This window comes from Helianthus annuus, chromosome 12 (assembly GCF_002127325.2).
Source record: "Helianthus annuus cultivar XRQ/B chromosome 12, HanXRQr2.0-SUNRISE, whole genome shotgun sequence".
NCBI classification, from domain to species: Eukaryota; Viridiplantae; Streptophyta; class Magnoliopsida; order Asterales; family Asteraceae; genus Helianthus; species Helianthus annuus.
The window spans coordinates 97,192,872-97,212,941 of record NC_035444.2 but is presented as its reverse complement, the minus strand read 5'-3'; the positions used below and the strand labels follow the sequence as shown (position 1 = coordinate 97,212,941).

The 20,070-nt window shown below is 40.0% G+C and overlaps 1 protein-coding gene across 2 annotated transcripts; it reads right to left on the bottom strand.

Moving 5' to 3' along the window:
• Positions 1 to 16,832: 16,832 nt before the first annotated feature.
• On the bottom strand, positions 16,833 to 18,649 carry LOC110940004 (calmodulin-7). Of its 2 annotated transcripts, XM_022181563.2 has the most exons (4): positions 18,499 to 18,649; positions 17,966 to 18,335; positions 17,511 to 17,528; positions 16,833 to 16,974 (listed from the first exon to the last, which is right to left on the bottom strand). In XM_022181563.2, exons 1-4 carry the CDS (start codon positions 18,572 to 18,574, stop codon positions 16,884 to 16,886), a joined length of 555 nt encoding a protein of 184 aa, XP_022037255.1. In that variant the 5' UTR covers positions 18,575 to 18,649; the 3' UTR covers positions 16,833 to 16,883. The 2 variants fall into 2 exon arrangements, with proteins under 2 accessions (XP_022037255.1, XP_022037256.1); XM_022181564.2 differs by lacking the exon at positions 17,511 to 17,528.
• Between the last annotated feature and the right edge of the window lie 1,421 nt (positions 18,650 to 20,070).

Sequence of the window (20,070 nt, the reverse complement as noted above, 5' to 3'; positions counted from 1 at the left end):
AAGGGTAAACGGTTTGTTTTGAGAAAAATGACACTTAGGGTTTCATTTTCGGGGGAAACCGCTACTATTGGGCTAAAAATTTTCAGGTTTTCAAAACCGGGACGAAAAATGGAATTTTTGGGTTACAGACGCCTGGACACGGGGCCGTGTCCGCTGAACACGGGGCCGTGTCCAGCCCACTGTTTGCAGTTTCACTCTGATTTTCCTTGTTTCGTACTAACTTTTTATGTATTCTTTTCAGATGTCGAAATTCACAAGGTTTAGCGCAAATGAACTGGACGCTAGGGCACGGTACGAGGTTCTACAAACAAGACCGGAAGAATACCCAAGGCGGGCGTGTACTGATTTGCTAACCATGGTGAACCAACTTGACCGCTTCAACAACATTGTGAGGGGTCCACTGCATGTCGCATTGACCACCCGACTACGGTCGATACATCAATGCACGATGGAGTTCTACAGCACCTTCATTTTCAACTCAAGGCGCGAACCGTTTGATCATGACGCGGTCGAATTTCGATGTGGAGGGACCACGTTTAGAACCTCCATGGCACAGTTTGGAGCCATCATTGGGCTATATAGTGAAGAGGAAGCGGGGAATGAAGAGAATACAGGGGGGTTACGAGACTTGGATGCAACTGAACGCCAAGCCGCATGGGCTCAAATAGGTGAAGGAATCTACAACCTGAGCAGCACCAAAAGTACCAAACTGAGGGACCCACTATACCGATACATCCACAGGCTCCTATCGTACTCGCTGAACCAATGCCACAACAGTAGTGGCGTTGTTGGGTTGAAAGATTTGGTTGTCCTTCACTGCATTGATGCGTGTCAGTGTGTATATAATTTTAGATATATTTTTAAGCCCTTTTTACACTTTTAGCCAAGTTTTAAATTTATAAAACACGATATTTACTAACACTAAACACACATATGGGCAAGTGCACCCATCGTGGACGTAGTATAGTGTTGGTAAGATACCGAGGTCGTCCAAGGACACAAGAGCTTTTAATACCGGTTTATCCTCAACGTCTAATCAAATCAAAAAGTTAGAAAAATGTTTTAAACTAAGAAAAATAAAAACTAACTAAATGCTGAAAAATAAAATAAAATAAAAACAGATAGACAAGATGAATCACTTGGATCCGACAAGTGTATTAGTATAACCTTTGATTATTTTCGCACTTTTGCACTTGTTTAAGAGATTATCTTAGTTATTGTAGTAGGCCCCTTTTTCGGAGGTGACGTTACCCTCAACCCAGTAGTTTGAGTCAGCAAGGATACAATCCTAAAGGGTTGGATTATTGAAAGATAATGAATTAAGTTATTAATGCAAATTATGGTAGGCCCCGCTTTTGGCGGTGACGTTACCCTCGGCTAAGTAGTCTGAGTCAGCAGGGATACAGTCCTAAATAGCCGGGTTATAGTATTAATAGTAGTTAGCTTATGAGGGGGTCAAAGAGTTTGGATCCCCGCCATCCAATACCTATGGGCATTGAAGGAGATCCTACTAAATTTGACCCAGGTCCCAAGCAGGACCTCTAAACGCTGAACAAGGGCAAGACCTTTACCAAACCGTTCCCTTAACCCCCGACCAGGTAGCCAACATACCTCCATATAGACCGTGGAGATATGAATGGTGAAAATCTTTTATTTTATATAGACAGTAAAATAATGCCAAGACACCACGGACAAACGATAAGGAAAGATCACCTTCAACATAAGTAACTAGTTATTAAAGTCATTAATACAAAACCAAATAAAAAGTGCAAAAGATTAAAAATAAAAAGTATTATACTAAACACTTGTCTTCACCAAGTGATGTAAGAGACTTAGGCAAACATGGCCTTGATTGTCAAGAACTCTTACGATCAATCTTGGATCCCGAGACGACTCACACACTCTACGATGGACAATGGATGATGGTGGTGGATGATGGTGTTATGGTGGTGATGGGTGGTGGATGAAGTGTGAGAGAGGTGGTGTGCCAAGGGATGAGAGAGAATGAAGCCAAGCTCCTCTATTTATAGGCTGAACAGAACGCTGGACACGGCCCCGTGTTCGCTGAACACGGCCCCGTGCCCGTCTGACATTCTCTCTCCTCATTAATTGTAATTGCGAATTACAATTAATGCGCCTGCTGTACTTTCAACACGCCCCCGTGTCCGCTGGGCACGGCCCCGTGGTGAGCAATGGAAGCTTCTACTGGTTTGTCTTTTCTGCTGCTTCCTGGGCACGCCCCCGTGTTCACTGGACACGGGGCGTGTTCAGGCTCTGTTTCTCTTCTCTTTGTCTTGGGAGGTGCCGTTGAGGGTCCGGGCAGTTCACTTTTGTTCCTTTTCTTGTATTTATGGTAGATTTAGTAGTCTTTTTGCTTCTTTTGTGATTTTGAGCTCATTTCATCCTGAAAATACAAAAGGAAGACAAAAACACTCTTTTTCCAACATTAGTACTTAAAAAGGGTTAGTTTTATGCCTTAATTGATGTGTTTTATATGTTGCATTTTACACACATCAAATACCCCCACACTTGAACTTTTGCTTGTCCTCAAGCAAAACTCTTTTAATGTGGCTTACACTCCCAATTGGAATAGGTAGAAGAGAAGTTTTTTAACTTGTCCTAGAGTGTCGGGAATCCAAGGTTTGTATAGGTTCTATTTTTATTTTATTTACAATCTTATTCGTCATGGTTTATTTTGAACTTTTCATAAGATAAACTACTTAATTTGGCATAGCATGCCTTATTAAAATTCCATTTATATACAAGTTCACATACCTCACGGGAGATCACTCAATCACTCGGCCGAAGGTGTATATTTAAGTGAATCGCTCGAGAGCGGCACGGATTTACATTTTCCATATGCTTGCCAAGCGATCAATCCTCCTCCTTTTTAACTTTTACCTTTGTAAATATCAAGAGGTCTTTTTTGGGGTGAAGGCTCGGGTTTAAAGGTGGGTGGTTGGTTAGTGGTTAGTAAAAAGGGCGAAAATCGTAACAAGTGTCGGTTTTCGTAAAATACCTTATTTTTGGTGACATTTATTTTTGAAGTATTTCTCCAAACAAGCTTTTTGTAGCTTATGTTTGTTTTTGACTTCATCATATATATATATTTTTTTTTTTTTTTTTTCGTCACGTAAAGGGTATGTTTATGAAAAACCGAGTTTGTCACTAAAATAAAGGTGAAAAAATGAAAAAGGTTTTTGGTGGGTAGAAAATTGTTTTGGGGGTAATGAAATGAAAGGTTTAGGCTCAAAGGGGTTTTCTAGGGGGATTTTGGGTAGGTAAAAAAAAATGAAAAATAATGGTTTTGAAAGAAAAATAATTAGTCCTAATGCCTCCATCATTTACTTACTTGGGTTTAAGTTGGTAAGGACCGGGAATGTATCGTCGTGGCAAGTTCTAGATTTGTAAAGACCGAGCGGCTATTCACACAAGAAACGAAAAATGAGCATTTAATCTAAATATGTGTATTTTTATGCTCAATAAAGGCTCAAAACTCACTTTTTGTGGGAATGGGTTTTTAATGTGACCAAGCATATATAATCGAATTTTAGCTAGACTTGTTATACCGTTTCATAATTTTCTTATGTTAGTTCTTTTTATCACGACGCTATCGGTTGTAAGTTTGTAAAAATATAACCCTTTTATGACTTGTTATTCCCAACTTAAACTAAGACAAGTAAATAAAAAAAAAAAAAAAATTGAAAAAGTTTTTGAAAAAATTTGGGGTGTTTAGCGGTTCCAATAGAGTTTTGTGTAAGGCTTGTTTTAGGATTTTGCAAAAATTTCAAGGTTTTAGCATCCCCCCCACACTTAAATTACACATTGTCCTCAATGTGTCCAAAAATAGAGTTTTTGACTGATTAGAATATGTAAAAGTGTGTTTAAAAAACAAAGATTTGTGTTACTGGCACTCTGGACACGGCCCCGTGTTGACCGGGCACGGCCCCGTGGTCAAGTGCCAGTAACAAAAATTATAGAATTGAAACAGAAGCCTGGACACGGGGGCGTGTTCGCTGAACACGGCCCGTGTCCAGTTACCTGAACTGGGTGATTTCCTGCAGGGGGCTCAGCACGGGGCCGTGTTGGTTGGGCACGGCCCGTGTGGAGCCTTCTGTTATGGAGATTTTTGTCGGTTTGTTCTGTTCTTCTGCATGGTTCCATTTTTTTTTCTCGTTCCCTTTTTCATCCATTACCACCATGAGCGTGTTTTATTCTGCAAAAACTAAAAGATTAAAGTTAAACTAAGGATAGGTCCGCGGAATGCCTCCGTGGTGCGCCACGTTTATAAGGGTCCTTGGCTAGACCCAATTCCCGGTCACACGTTATTTGATTGGGGTGCCTTGCCTCCCAAGTTACACCGTCGGAGAGCGGCATCCAAGCTTGAGTCGATAACCTTCATGTAGTGGACCGGGTCGTCATCCTCTATTCTTTTCCCAACCCCGAATTTTACCTCATCGTCCCCATACCTCAACGTTAATGTCCCTTCATTCATGTCCACTACTGCTTGTGCGGTGGCAAGGAAAGGCCTCCCTAGAATAAGGGGAACCTCGTTGTCTTCCTCCATATCGAGTATGACGAAGTCAACAGGATAAACAAACCTGCTTACCCTTACCAAGACATTCTCGATGACACCTTGCGGGAACTTGACCGATCGATCCGCGAGTTGTATGCTTATTTTTGTGGGGCTAGTGGTTCCCAAGCCAAGCCTTTTAAACATTGAGGAGGGCATGAGGTTAATGCTTGCCCCTAAGTCGGCCAAGGCATTGCGAACGGGAGATTCCCCTATTGAGCACGGAATCGTGAAGCTTCCGGGATCGATCTTCTTTTGGGGTAGTTTATTGAGTACGAGGGCAGAGCATTCTTCGCCTAAATTAACTAATTGCAAATTCTCAATTTTCTTTTTATGTGTTAGGAAGTCCCTCATAAATTTAGAGTATTTGGGCATTTGGGTTAGGACTTCGATAAAAGGAATATTGACATGCAATTGTTTTAGCAGACTTTCGAACTTTGCGAATTGCTCGTTGGTTTTTTGACGAATTAACCTACCGGGGTACGGAACTCGAGGAGCCTTGGTAGGCTCTGTTGATGGGGGAGGGTCCTTCTCCTGCAGATGTGTTGGCGTTGATTCTTCCACGGTTGGAGGTACTTCTGCAGGCCCTACGGTTCGGTTTCGTAGCGTGATGAGGTGAACTTGTGCCTTCGGGTTGGTTTCGGTATTGCTAGGTAACGCGCCTTGTGGTCTTTCGGAAAAATTTTGAGCTAGTTGATTTATTTGTTTTTCTATATTTTGAATGCTAGCTTGTTGATTCCTAAAGTTTGATTCTAATTGTAGGAATCTTTCCGAATTTTTCTTGTCAGTGTCAGAGACGAGGCGAGATATAGTATCTTCGAGCCTTTCTCTCCCACTTTGTTGTTGAGTGAAATTTTGTGACTCATTTCTTGATTGCTGAAAGTTTGTTCATTGTGGTTGTTGGTTACTACTATTGCCGGGCTCCCTCCAACCAAGGTTTGGGTGGTTTCGCCATCCTTGGTTGTAGGTCCCTGTTGGAGGACCCGACGGCCTAGGTCTATTATCAATGTAGTTTACCATTTCTTGTTGATCGTCCGTTTCTTTCATGCAACTCCAATTTTCATGTGACCCACCACACCCCTCACAAGCCATGACCGAGACTGTTTTTGTCATTTCTAATTTTTTTATTTTTGAAGAAAGGGCCTCGATTTGGGCTTGTAAAGAGGTGTTTTCGTCTACCTTATGGGCGCCCGGGGCAATAGTTTTATTTCCCCGGGGGGTGTGCCACTGAAAATTGGTTTGAGCAATTTCCTCAATCTGATTATATATTTCGTGTGGGCGTCGATTACCTAAAAGTCCCCCGGAGCTAGAATCAAGTGTCTGTCTAGTATGTGGCAACAATCCATTGTAGAAAGTGGATACTTGTTGCCATATTGCGAGACCGTGATGGGGACACTTGCGTAGTAGCTCCTTGAACCTTTCCCAAGTTTCATATAAGGATTCCCCGTCCTCTTGTGAGTATGTGTTAATTTCAGCCATTAATTTAGCAGTTTTAGAAGGAGGGAAATACTTATATAGAAATTTTTGGGCTAGTTCATCCCAGGTGCTTACCGATCCAGCTGGGAGGGTGTTGAGCCAAGCTTTCGCTCGGTCTTTTAGTGAGAATGGAAACATACGAAGGCGGATGGCGTCGTTTGATGCTCCATTGATCCGAAACGTATCACATATTTCTAAGAAATTAGTTATATGTAGATGGGGATCCTCGTCCGCGAGCCCGTGAAAGGTTGCGGAGTTTTGGAGCATTTGTATCAAGTGCGGTCGAAGTTCGAAGTTATTAGCTTCTACATTCGGGGCATTGATAGCGGCGCCGAGATTACCTACGGTGGGCCGTAAGTAATCCATGAGGGTACGTTGGTCCGCCATTGGGGGTGGGTCACCCGAAACTTTCTCTTGATTTTTGGCTTTTAACCTTTTTCTGAGAAAGCGTTCGGGTTCTTCTAATGGTTCCTTTATGTCTTTATTGGAACTGGAGCTCATACACTACGTGAGGTTGGCGTCGGGTTCCAAGTCCTGCAATAAAAACAGAAAAGAACGTTGGTCAGAAGGTTCACCACGGCCCCGTGTCCAGCGAACACGGCCCCGTGGTCGGAGTCACAGTGGTTGTTTTTCAGATCCCCGTTACTGGAAGTTAGACACGGCCCCGTGTTGCACCGACACGGCCTCGTGGTCAGCCTTCTGTTAACTTGAAAAACAAAAACTGCCAGTTATGTTGCTGAGCACGGCCCGTGTCCGACCAGGCACGGCCCCGTGCTGAGCTCTGCAGAAGCTGAAAAATCTAAAAAAAAATCCTAAAAATTAAAGAAAAATAAAAAGATGATTAGGCCGTTGATTCCTAACTTTCTTAAAATCCTTGTGTCCCCGGCAACGGCGCCAAAAACTTGATGCGTGTCAGTGTGTATATAATTTTAGATATATTTTTAAGCCCTTTTTACACTTTTAGCCAAGTTTTAAATTTATAAAACACGATATTTACTAACACTAAACACACATATGGGCAAGTGCACCCATCGTGGACGTAGTATAGTGTTGGTAAGATACCGAGGTCGTCCAAGGACACAAGAGCTTTTAATACCGGTTTATCCTCAACGTCTAATCAAATCAAAAAGTTAGAAAAATGTTTTAAACTAAGAAAAATAAAAACTAACTAAATGCTGAAAAATAAAATAAAATAAAAACAGATAGACAAGATGAATCACTTGGATCCGACAAGTGTATTAGTATAACCTTTGATTATTTTCGCACTTTTGCACTTGTTTAAGAGATTATCTTAGTTATTGTAGTAGGCCCCTTTTTCGGAGGTGACGTTACCCTCAACCCAGTAGTTTGAGTCAGCAAGGATACAATCCTAAAGGGTTGGATTATTGAAAGATAATGAATTAAGTTATTAATGCAAATTATGGTAGGCCCCGCTTTTGGCGGTGACGTTACCCTCGGCTAAGTAGTCTGAGTCAGCAGGGATACAGTCCTAAATAGCCGGGTTATAGTATTAATAGTAGTTAGCTTATGAGGGGGTCAAAGAGTTTGGATCCCCGCCATCCAATACCTATGGGCATTGAAGGAGATCCTACTAAATTTGACCCAGGTCCCAAGCAGGACCTCTAAACGCTGAACAAGGGCAAGACCTTTACCAAACCGTTCCCTTAACCCCCGACCAGGTAGCCAACATACCTCCATATAGACCGTGGAGATATGAATGGTGAAAATCTTTTATTTTATATAGACAGTAAAATAATGCCAAGACACCACGGACAAACGATAAGGAAAGATCACCTTCAACATAAGTAACTAGTTATTAAAGTCATTAATACAAAACCAAATAAAAAGTGCAAAAGATTAAAAATAAAAAGTATTATACTAAACACTTGTCTTCACCAAGTGATGTAAGAGACTTAGGCAAACATGGCCTTGATTGTCAAGAACTCTTACGATCAATCTTGGATCCCGAGACGACTCACACACTCTATGATGGACAATGGATGATGGTGGTGGATGATGGTGTTATGGTGGTGATGGGTGGTGGATGAAGTGTGAGAGAGGTGGTGTGCCAAGGGATGAGAGAGAATGAAGCCAAGCTCCTCTATTTATAGGCTGAACAGAACGCTGGACACGGCCCCGTGTTCGCTGAACACGGCCCCGTGCCCGTCTGACATTCTCTCTCCTCATTAATTGTAATTGCGAATTACAATTAATGCGCCTGCTGTACTTTCAACACGCCCCCGTGTCCGCTGGGCACGGCCCCGTGGTGAGCAATGGAAGCTTCTACTGGTTTGTCTTTTCTGCTGCTTCCTGGGCACGCCCCCGTGTTCACTGGACACGGGGCGTGTTCAGGCTCTGTTTCTCTTCTCTTTGTCTTGGGAGGTGCCGTTGAGGGTCCGGGCAGTTCACTTTTGTTCCTTTTCTTGTATTTATGGTAGATTTAGTAGTCTTTTTGCTTCTTTTGTGATTTTGAGCTCATTTCATCCTGAAAATACAAAAGGAAGACAAAAACACTCTTTTTCCAACATTAGTACTTAAAAAGGGTTAGTTTTATGCCTTAATTGATGTGTTTTATATGTTGCATTTTACACACATCAGCATCCACAACTAGAAGCCTCTAGATGTTCCGTACCTCCTACTGCGAAACATGCACCTAAACCGCCTTGCTCATGCTCCTACACCGATCTTCTTCGGAGGATGGGTGTACCGTCTTTTCAAGCACTTCACGAATATCCCAAGGTCCTTCGAAAGGAGTCCGTGGTCGGGACGGGTCGATTATCACATTTGCCGATCCATGAACTTGCTTTATGAAGCGGAGGACGGGACGGTGAGCTTTCAGAGAACGCAAGGCTATGCATGGAACCCGCAAGAGGCTCTAGTTCTTCATGCACCACATCCCCATTTTCAGTATCCACCCCAAGGCGATGCGGGCCAATCCTCCTCTCAAGGAGGTGGTTTTCCTAACTTTCAAAGTTTACATGATCTTTTGCAGGAAAACCTCATGTGCACAAGGAACACCTACAATCTCGCCAACAACACACACCACCGGGTTGGAGCTATCGAACGCAACATTAACGATATACAAGATGATATCGGTAGCATCCGGGAGTACATGGCGAGGCACGGGGGTGGAGGTGATGGTAGTGATGAAGACATGGAGTAGGAGGCTTGGAGGAACAAGGGGCTGGTTGGTGATGAGCCCACAGGTTTAAGTGCCCTTCTATCTATCAAACAATTCATGGCCTGCGTGCCATTTGTCGAACAATTTACTTTCTCTAACTACTTTTTATCTTTGTTTTATTTTTACTTTGTGTTTGGATGATGCTTGACGATGGTAATTTAGGATGGTTTGTGCTTGTTTGGTTGGTATTTAGTGTTTAAACAGGTGCAATGCGAGGGTTAGAGTGCTAAACATTAGCACTTGCAGCCCCATGATGAAGAAACCGGGAGACAAAACCTATTTTTCAGGCTAACAGACTGTCCACACGGGGACGTGTCCAGCCGACACGCCCCCGTGTTCATCTCCCAGATCTGCTGTTTGGCTACTGACCTGCAATTTTTTGCCAGACACGAGGTCGTGTCCAGCCGACACGCCCCCGTGTTGAGCTTCTGTAAGTTATCGTTACTGGCAGTTCACCACGGGGTCGTGTCCAATGGGCACGGGGCCGTGTGCAGACTGCCAGTAACATAAACCTTTGCTTTTTAACCCACTTTTATACATTCTAATCAACCAAAAAAATTATTTTTGGACACATTGAGGACAATGTGTAATTTAAGTGTGGGGGGGATGCTAAAACCCTTGAAATTTTGCAAAATCCTAAACACAAGCCTTACACAAAACTCTATTGGAACCGCTAAACACCCCAAATTTTTTTCAAAAACTTTTTCATTTTTTTTTTGTCTTAGTTTAAGTTGGGAATAACAAGTTCTAAAAAGGTTATATTTTTACAAGTTTACAACCGATAGCGTCGTGATAAAAAAAAGAACCAACATAAGAAAATTATGAAACGGTATAACAAGTCTAGTTAAAAATTCGATTATATATGCTTGGTCACATTAAAAACCCATTCCCACAAAAGTGAGTTTTGAGCCTTTATTGAGCACAAAAATACACATATTTAGATTAAATGTTCATTTTTCGTTTCTTGTGTGAATAGCCGCTCGGTCCTTACAAATCTAGAACTTGCCACGACGATACATTCCCGGTCCTTACCAACTTAAACCCAAGTAAGTAAATGATGGAGGCATTAGGACTAACCATTTTTTCTTTCAAAACCATTATTTTTCATTTTTTTTACCTACCCAAAATCCCCCTAGATAGCCCCTTTGAGCCTAAACCTTTCATTTCATTACCCCAAAACCCTTTTTACCCACCAAAAAACCTTTTTATTTATTTTTTTTTTTAGTAACAAGTTCGCCTTTTCGTAAACTCACCTTTTTATGTGACGATTGAAAAAAAAAATGATGATGAAGTCAAAAACAAACAAAAGCTATAAAAGCTTGTTTGGAGAAATACTTCAAAATAAAAAAGTCACTAAAAACAAGGTACTTCACGAAAACCAACGCTTGTTACGATTTTGCCCTTTTTACTAACCACTAACCAACCACCCACCTTTAAACCCAAGCCTTCACCCAAAAAGTCCTCTTGATATTTACAAAGGTAAAAAGTTAAAAAGGAGGAGGATTGATTGCTTGGCAAGCCTATGGAAGACGTGAGTTCCGTGCCGCTCTCGAGTGATTCACTAAAAATATACACCTTCGGCCGAGTGTTGAGTGATCTCCCGTGAGGTATGTGAACTTGTATATAAATGGAATTTTAATAAGGCATGCTGTGCCCAAATAAGTAATTCATCTTATGAAACGTTCAAAATAAATCATAACGAATAGGATTGTAAATAAATAAAAATAAAACCTATAAAAACCTTGGATTCCCGACACTCTAGGACAAGCTGAAAAAAAAAAAAACCTTCTCTTCTACCTATTCCATTTGGGAGTGTAAGCCACATTTAAAGAGTTTTGCTTGAGGACAAGCAAAAGTTCAAGTGTGGGGGTACTTGATGTGTGTAAAATGCAACATATAAATCACATCAATTAAGGCATAAAACTAACCCTTTTTAAGTACTAATGTTGGAAAAAGAGTGTTTTTGTCTTCCTTTTGTATTTTCAGGATGAAATGAGCTCAAAATCACAAAAGAAGCAAAAAGACAACTAATTCTACCATAAAATACAAGAAAAGGAACAAAAGTGGACTGCCCGGACCCTCAACGGCACCTCCCAAGGCAAAGGAGAAGAAACAGAGTCTGAACACGCCCCGTGTCCAGCGAACACGGGGGCGTGCCCAGGAAGCAGCAGAAAAGACAAACCAGTAGAAGCTTCCATTGCCCACCACGGGGCCGTGTCCAGCGAGCACGGGGGCGTGGTGAAAGTACAGCAGGCGCATTAATTGTAATTCGCAATTACAATTAATGAAGTGAGAGAATGTCAGACGGGCACGGGGCCGTGTCCAGCGGACACGGGGCCGTGTCCAGCCTTCTGTTCAGCCTATAAATAGAGGAGCTTGGCTTCATTCTCTCTCATCCCTTGGCACACCACCTCTCTCACACTTCATCCACCACCCACCACCACCATAACACCATCATCCACCACCATCATCCATTGTCCATCATAGAGTGTGTGAGTCGTCTCGGGATCCAAGATTGATCGTAAGAGTTCTTGACAATCAAGGCCATGTTTGCCTAAGTCTCTTACATCACTTGGTGAAGACAAGTGTTTAGTATAATACTTTTTATTTTTAATCTTTTGCACTTTTTATTTGGTTTTGTATTAATGACTGTAATAACTAGTTACTTATGTTGAAAGTGATCTTTCCTTATCGTTTGTCCGTGGTGTCTTGGCATTATTTTACTGTCTATATAAAATAAAAGATTTTCACCATTCATATCTCCACGGTCTATATGGAGGTATGTTGGCTACCTGGTCGGGGGTTAAGGGAACGGTTTGGTAAGGGTCTTGCCCTTGTTCAGCGTTTAGAGGTCCTGCTTGGGACCTGGGTCAAATTTAGTAGGATCTCCTTCAATGCCCATAGGTATTGGATGGCGGGGATCCAAACTCTTTGACCCCCTCATAAGTTAACTACTATTAATACTATAACCCGGCTATTTAGGACTGTATCCCTGCTGACTCAGACTACTTAGCCGAGGGTAACGTCACCGCCAAAAGCGGGGCCTACCACAATTTGCATTAATAACTTAATTAATTATCTTTCAATAATCCGACCCTTTAGGATTGTATCCTTGCTGACTCAAACTACTGGGTTGAGGGTAACGTCGCCTTCAAAAGAGGGGCCTACTACAATAACTAAGATAATCTCTTAAATAAGTGCAAAAGTGCGAAAATAATCAAAGGTTATACTAATACACGAGTCGGATCCAAGTGATTCATCTTGTCTATCTGTTTTTATTTTATTTTTATTTTCAGCATTTAGTTAGTTTTTATTTTTCTTAGTTTAAACATTTTTCTCACTTTTTGATTTGGTTAGACGTTGAGGATAAACCGGTATTAAAAGCTCTTGTGTCCTTGGACGACCTCAGTATCTTACCAACACTATACTACGTCCATGATGGGTGCACTTGCCCATATGTGTGTTTAGTGTTAGTGAATATCGTGTTTTATAAATTTTAAAACTTGGCTAACAGTGTAAAAAGGGCTTAAATACTCATCAAAAATAATACTACACTTCACGCACATCATATTCTAACTGAGCAACACTCTCGCCTCTATTTTTCCTTAGGCGTTGGGTATTAGCAATTGGAGTTCGAGCTATACTCGTATCGTCCGAATTGAATTTCCCAAGGATCTTGTCCACATAGTGAGATTGACTCAACACAAGACCATTTTGGGTTCTTGTGATTTTTACTCAAAGAATCACATCCGCGAGACCCATGTCTTTCATGTCAAACCTCGCTTTCAACATGTCTTTTGTTGAGTTGATCATGTTATCATCACTCCCAATGATAATCATATCATCTACATAAAGACATAAGATTACATAACCTCTTGGTGTGTCTTTAAAATAAACACACTTGTCACACTCATTTATTTTGGATCCATTGTCAATCATGACATGGTTAAACTTTTGGTGCCATTGTTTTGGAGCTTGCTTCAAGCCATATAAAGACTTGATCAATTTACATACTTTGCCCTCGTTTCCTGGGGCGGAAAAAACCTCGGGTTGTTCCATGTAAATTTCTTCTTCTAAATCGCCATTTAGAAATGCGGTCTTTACATCCATTTGGTGAACCTCCAAATTTCTTAGAGCCGCAATTGCAAGAACCAAACATATAGAGGTTATTCGCGTCACAGGCGAGTAAGTATCAAAGTAATCTAGACCCTCCTTTTGTCTAAATCCTTTGATTACTAACCTTGCCTTGTATTTATCAATACTTCCGTCGGCTTTCATCTTCCTTTTGAATATCCAACGATATCCAAGTGGTTTGCAACCAGGTGGAAGATCTACTAACTCCCAAGTATGATTTTGCAATAAAGAATCAATTTCATTCTTAATTGCTTCTTGCCATTGAGGTCCTTCTGCGGAGGTAACCGCCTCGTGGTAGGTATTGGGCTCACCCTCAACCATATAGCTCATGAAGTCTGGACCAACGGATTTTTCAACCCTTTGTCATTTACTTCCTCTAAGCTCACCCTCATCGACCTCAGGTCATTCATGAGTTTCATCTAACCTCGTAGACGAACTCGGACCTGCTTCATCTACCCATGTAAATGAACTTGGACCTGGTTCATCTAACCATGTAGATGAACTTGGACCTGCTTCATCAGCCGTTGTTGATGAAGTCGCATGTGTTTGTCCTAACATAGGAAACACATTTTCAAAATACGAGACGATGTTAGGATTTACCTCCATGATTGTGTGTTTGTGTACATCGGGATTCTTGGACTCATGTACAAGAAAACGATGCGCACTACTTTGATGTGCATATCCAATGAAAATGCAATCAATAGTTTTGGGTCCTATCCTAAGAGCCTTAGGAGGTGGTCCAATCACCATAGCTAGGCACCCCCACATTTTTAAGTATTTGTAGGAAGGCTTCCTTTTTCTCCATAACTCATATGGAGTTTCGTCCCTATTTTTCAAAGGTATCTTGTTCAAAAGATAGTTCTGTGAGAGAAGAAGATTGTGAGCTGTGTATTTCGGTGTGTCCAATCTGCAGCAACAACCTCCTATTTATGCTGCAGGTTTTGAAGAAACTGAAAAACGAATTTAGTGGGAGAATTAAACTTCAATAAACGTCTTTAATTCGTCATTAAATTCTTATTCAAACGCATTAACTTCGTCAGTTTCGAATGCTGAAACGTAACTGCACTAGCATTAACTGCTGCTGGAAGCTTCTGCGCGCGCGCAAGACACACTAGTGCGCGTGCGCAGGTCTGCACGCTCATGCGCGGTGCGTTCTTTTGGCTCACTGCCATGCGCACGTATGCCAAGTCACCTGTGAACCTATACAAGCACGCCACACAGTCGCGCCGTATTGGCTCACTCTGGTGCGCCGCGCACGTCACATCAGGCCCCATGCACCATGCGTAACCGCGCGCTTCCATGCCACATCACCAACCACTTGGTCCTTGCAACCCTTGTGATCCACTTGGTCCTTGCAACCCTTGTGATCCACCACGCGCACGCGGTCAAAAATGCAAAGTGCGCCATCAAAGCACCACATTGCGCCTCATCGCCCACGCCACGTGCGCGCGTCCGCGAGCGCGTGCGCAAGTTAGGGAGCCCCGCACCCTTCACGAGTACACTTAGTAAGTGCTTCCATGAAACAATAAGGATGGAGAGTTCCCACTTAAATACCCTTTTAAGTTTCATCTCTCCTCCTATGTGGGACAAGGTGCCACTTTCCCACTTTTTTCAGCATTCAAGTTTCAAACACCAAACTTTGAGCATCGATATCTCATTCATCTTAGCTCCGTTTTGGACGTGGCTTAGTTCGTTGCGAAGCTCTTCCAACATAGAACACAAACCCACAAATAAATATATAAAACCAGCTCATTTTATTATATTTATTTCTAGTCAAAAATAGGAAAAAATTATTTTCCTATATTTGTGAAAAATGCTATTTCCACAAATTTCCAACATCTATGTCTGATCTGGTGGTATGTACATGAGCATATGCCTTTCTTTTTACGTTAATGTGAAAAGAGTTTTGTAAACCGGATAATTTTCACCCTCATTATTTGGATTTTCATTATAATATTTAATTTTTATTAGATCATGTGTAGTGGTGAAAGAAAATATTGCCCCCACCATGGGGTATTATTCGACACGTGTCATCCCAGTTAGCATGGGGCATTATTCCAAAAGTGGCGTAGTGGGGCATTATTCCAATAACGCCCAAGCAATCATTTCACAATTTTTTTTTAATTTAAAACATAAAAATCTTCATTAATTTAAAATAAAAATTACACTACTTGAAATAAAAAAAAACCAAAAAAAAACTGAAAATAAAAAAACCGAAAATAAAAAAACCGAAAAAAAACTTAAAATAATTCATTAAATTAAAAAAAAATACAATACTAAAAAATTACTTTGGGGCCTAATGTGTCAAAACAGAAAATATTAAAGTTTAAAACTATAGGGGCCTAATGTGTTAATATCAAAGTTTTAAAACAAAGGCCCTTCTTCTTCTTCTTCGTGCCTGTGACCTGCAAACCCCCTTGAAATTCCGGCCAAAAATCCGGCCAAATCAAACCCCACATTCCATCTCTCTCTCTAAATCGAATTTTGCCAAAAAAAACGCCCGAACACGCCGGATGTAATGGCGGTGTCGGCGTTATGCGGCGTTTTTTTCGAGAATTTTTGAAAGATCACGCCCCATTACGGATGGTCTTAGTGTTATATTAATAGAGCAGTGTTAAATAAATGTATCCTCTTAAAGATTTATTGACAAGTGATAAGTTCAAGAGCAAAGATAAGCGAGGGAGAAATTAGTTATGTCGAATGTCAGTATGTCATCATTTTATGGACTTATGAAATTATGTCATCATTTTATGTATTCTATCAAATTTTGATTTTCCTATCATCAATTAGTTTGAATATATTTTGAGCTTTGTTCAATAGTGAGGGGTATGAGTATGAATGTCAGAATAGAAGCTTTTAATGCCCTTTGTAAAGAAGAAATGGTCTTCTAGTATCTTCTTCTTCTGATGCAAAAAAAGTCTTGTAAGGAATTAAATTTCTTGGTCAACTCTTAAGAAAACATTTCAATTACGGGCGGTAAGTGCTGATGGATCTCTTTTACATGGGCTGAAGGATGAATATTATGAGGTAATAGCATTGCATTGAATCTACTATAGTAGTTCTTATCTGCATTGTCGGACTATGGATAAAACCTGGCTTCAACAATAGTGGTTTATAAAGAGATTTTCAACGAATTATGATGTTACATATTCATGTATTTCAATTTGTCATTGTATTCTAATATATTCATTTGTGTTTTAACGTGTATAAAATCATAATATTTATGTTTACGGTGATAACGAAGATATTTTCTTTTACCAGCCCACGAAGTTGGCGGGTTCTTAAACTAGTTTATACAAATATAACATAACATGTTATAATTATTCAAAATACATTTTTCAAAAGTTACCACCTTTATCCACTTTGGAGAAAAAACTTATCCGATTCGTTTAAAAAAAACAATCTAGCAAAAACTCAAATTCACTTTGCATAAAAATGGGTTTACAATCGTGAAAGTAGAACCATTTGTGACGTCATAATTCCCAATAGGATAATTAACTTGAATTTAATAGAGTATTTTCAAAGGATAACACAATGTGCTCTTTTCAAGCCACTTGTTGTGGAACGCGCTTTTGATTGCATGCTTCTTTCCTTTCTTCTTCTTCTCCTTCTGTATTTGGAAACACAATTAATTAATTTTGTATGATTAGGATAACCATTATTAACTCCTCCTAACACACAAACCTACTTACTTTGATTTTGTTACAAAATCTTTGAAATGACCCGGCCTAACACTCAGGGTGTTTGTTATTCACAATTTTAAAACCATGATAGAACACTGTCTTTTCTATAAAGGTCAATCAACATGGTGTAACACTTTACAAAAACCATTGATTTCTTTCGTCTATTTAACAAGGCCATCAACTTAGCACTCGAAAGTTTGTCTGTCTTTTCAACAAAGTTAAGCTTAATAATGCACAACACTCAAAAGGTGTTACAGCAAAACCATGAAAAGCCAGCCCTTCAAGAAAAGATATCTATGACCGCTTTAAGCGAAAAAGCGTTTAAAAAGAAGAAAAAACATATATGAAATTATCCGTTTATGGTATCATGTCCCTCGTCTCTTATTTTTTCAAGAGACGAGACAGTGACATGACTAGAACCAAAACTTGGTTTAGAAAGCGATAAAGAGAATAATAAAGTCACCGTCGTTTTCTTCGCATCCTTGAAACGGTTGACAAATAGATTCCCATGGAAATAAAAGAAAAGCACAATGAGAAGGAAGAATATAACAAGGAACAAAAGTAAATAAAGAAATTATACAACCTAATCTGCTTCACAAAATATGGTAAAAGTTAACACATAATACTCTATAGCAAATTGTAACCATACCCTTCCATTTTCATCAAGAAATGCAAAGTGAGAGTGAGCAATCCCTTGGTTTTAAAACATATGATGGATAACAAGTTAATTAAGATAAGACATGAAATTTGTTCTAGGTTTATAGCATAACAGGATTAAGCAAGTAAGAAGGTAAGCAGTGGTACATATAAGTAGTGCAGGCAGGCAGGCAGGATGAAAAGTAACATTGTAGATATGAAATGAATGAAAAATAAAAATCTTGTTAGATATATTTGTTTTTTTTAGTTGGAGATCCTCACTTGGCCATCATGATCTTTACGAATTCCTGATAATTGATCTGTCCATCACCATCGACATCAGCCTCACGAATCATCTCATCAAGTTGGTCATCGGTGAGCTTCTCGCCAAGATTTGTCATAACATGACGAAGCTCAGCGGCAGAAATGAAGCCATTTTGGTCCTTGTCGAAGACACGGAAAGCCTCCTTAAGCTCCTCCTCAGAGTCAGTGTCCTTCATCTTCCTTGCCATGAGATTAAGGAATTCAGGGAAATCAATGGTACCGTTTCCATCAGCATCAACCTCGTTGATCATGTCCTGCAGGTCAGCCTCTGTGGGGTTTTGTCCAAGAGACCTCATAACAGTTCCAAGCTCCTTGGTAGTGATGCAACCTGCAACAACAGCAAGTCGTTTAAGGTGGTCGGTTAGTAAAAGTGACAGGACAGGACAAGTAGGGGCATGGGATCAAACAGGTATAACATGAAAGATTAAGGCAGCTATCATCGAACAAACGAAGAGTTTAGGAGGAAGAGAAAGAAAGAAAGAAAAACAGACCGTCTCCATCCTTGTCGAAGAGGCTGAAAGCTTCCTTGAACTCGGAGATCTGGTCATCGGTGAGTTCATCAGCCATTGCTTGTTAAAAAAGAAAAGAGTTGATTGTACAGCATCTATCTGATGCTTCCCCCCTCAGACAATGACCATCTTGCCATTGCCTTTATTTTTCCTTTTACACTCCAGCATTGATATGCTATTCCTTCTGTCGCACACTATTATACTTAAATCACCAATCACAAACTTCATTTCTCACAAGGTAACATTCTTTCTCTCTTTCTTTCTTTCTAACCACTAATGACAAAAGTGGTAGTTACGTCTAGGGTTGCAAATAAACTATATATGTTCAATAAACTATTCATGAAATATTTAACACAAAGTTTGTTTGTCACAAAGTAATATTCTTTCTTACAACCACAAATCACAAAAGTGGTAGTTGATCACTTCAGGCCTTACGTTAAGGATGTTAAATGAGCTAGCTATACATTCATGAAATTTTTAACACCAAGTTCGTTTGTCACAAAGAAACACCCTTTTTTTCTCAAACCACCTGTCGTAACTTTTACAACCTTTTTGTTAGTTACATCTCCGGTCGTACACGAATCACTGGACGAGTAATGAATTGTTGACTAAAATTTTATTTGGTATGGTTTATTTAAAAAAAAAAAAAAAAAAAAACTAACTTGAAGTTTTTTTTTGTTTATTCAATTAGTTAAACAAGGTTTTAATCTAAGTTTTTATATCTATAACTTCTTCCCTTTCTAGGCAGAGGCATGTGACAATCATGTATTGATATGTGTTATGTCATGTGGGTGTACATGAGTCGATCCGATCTGAGCGAGGGTCTGATCGTGTTCGGATTAAATTACAACCGAGCAGATTGGTTTGGAACGATTTTGCAAAACCGAGCACAAAAGTGATGCTCGTGCTCGATTCAAATTTTAATCGAGCTGATCGTTTTCGCTCGGTTTTTCTCAACACCTTAATTAAAACATGTGCAACAATACAAAAGAACAAAAATTAAAATCAATACTATTATAAGGCTGCATTCAACAAAAACAAATCCTAATTTAATTGAAACATGTCTAGCACCTTACTAGGCTGCATGAAACAATAACAAAAGCAACAAATAACTGAAATCACGATCCTAAAAATGTTCTTAACAATATCAAATCTGAAGCACAAAATAAAGTGTGAAATACGAATTGTCATTTATCTCAAAAGCCATAAACATCTTCTTAAAACTTGATCATCTCCATCTACAAAATTCCACTTCAAATCAACATATATAACCTATTAACACAAGCATTAAACAAAATCATTAAGTCTACGCATTGCATAACAGTTTTTATGGTTTGTTAATTATAAAAATACTTTTCATTTATTATCAAACTCGTCTAGAGTCAACACATCAATTTTTAATTTTTCTTCATCTCTTGCAGCTTGCTATACATTAAAAAAAACAAAATACAAATGTTATTGCATAAACTCAAGTCTCCGTCTTCACTCAATGTCGCAGACTGCAGAGTGCTGAGACATAACGACTTGGAAATTTTGGAATGGGGATTTAGGAAT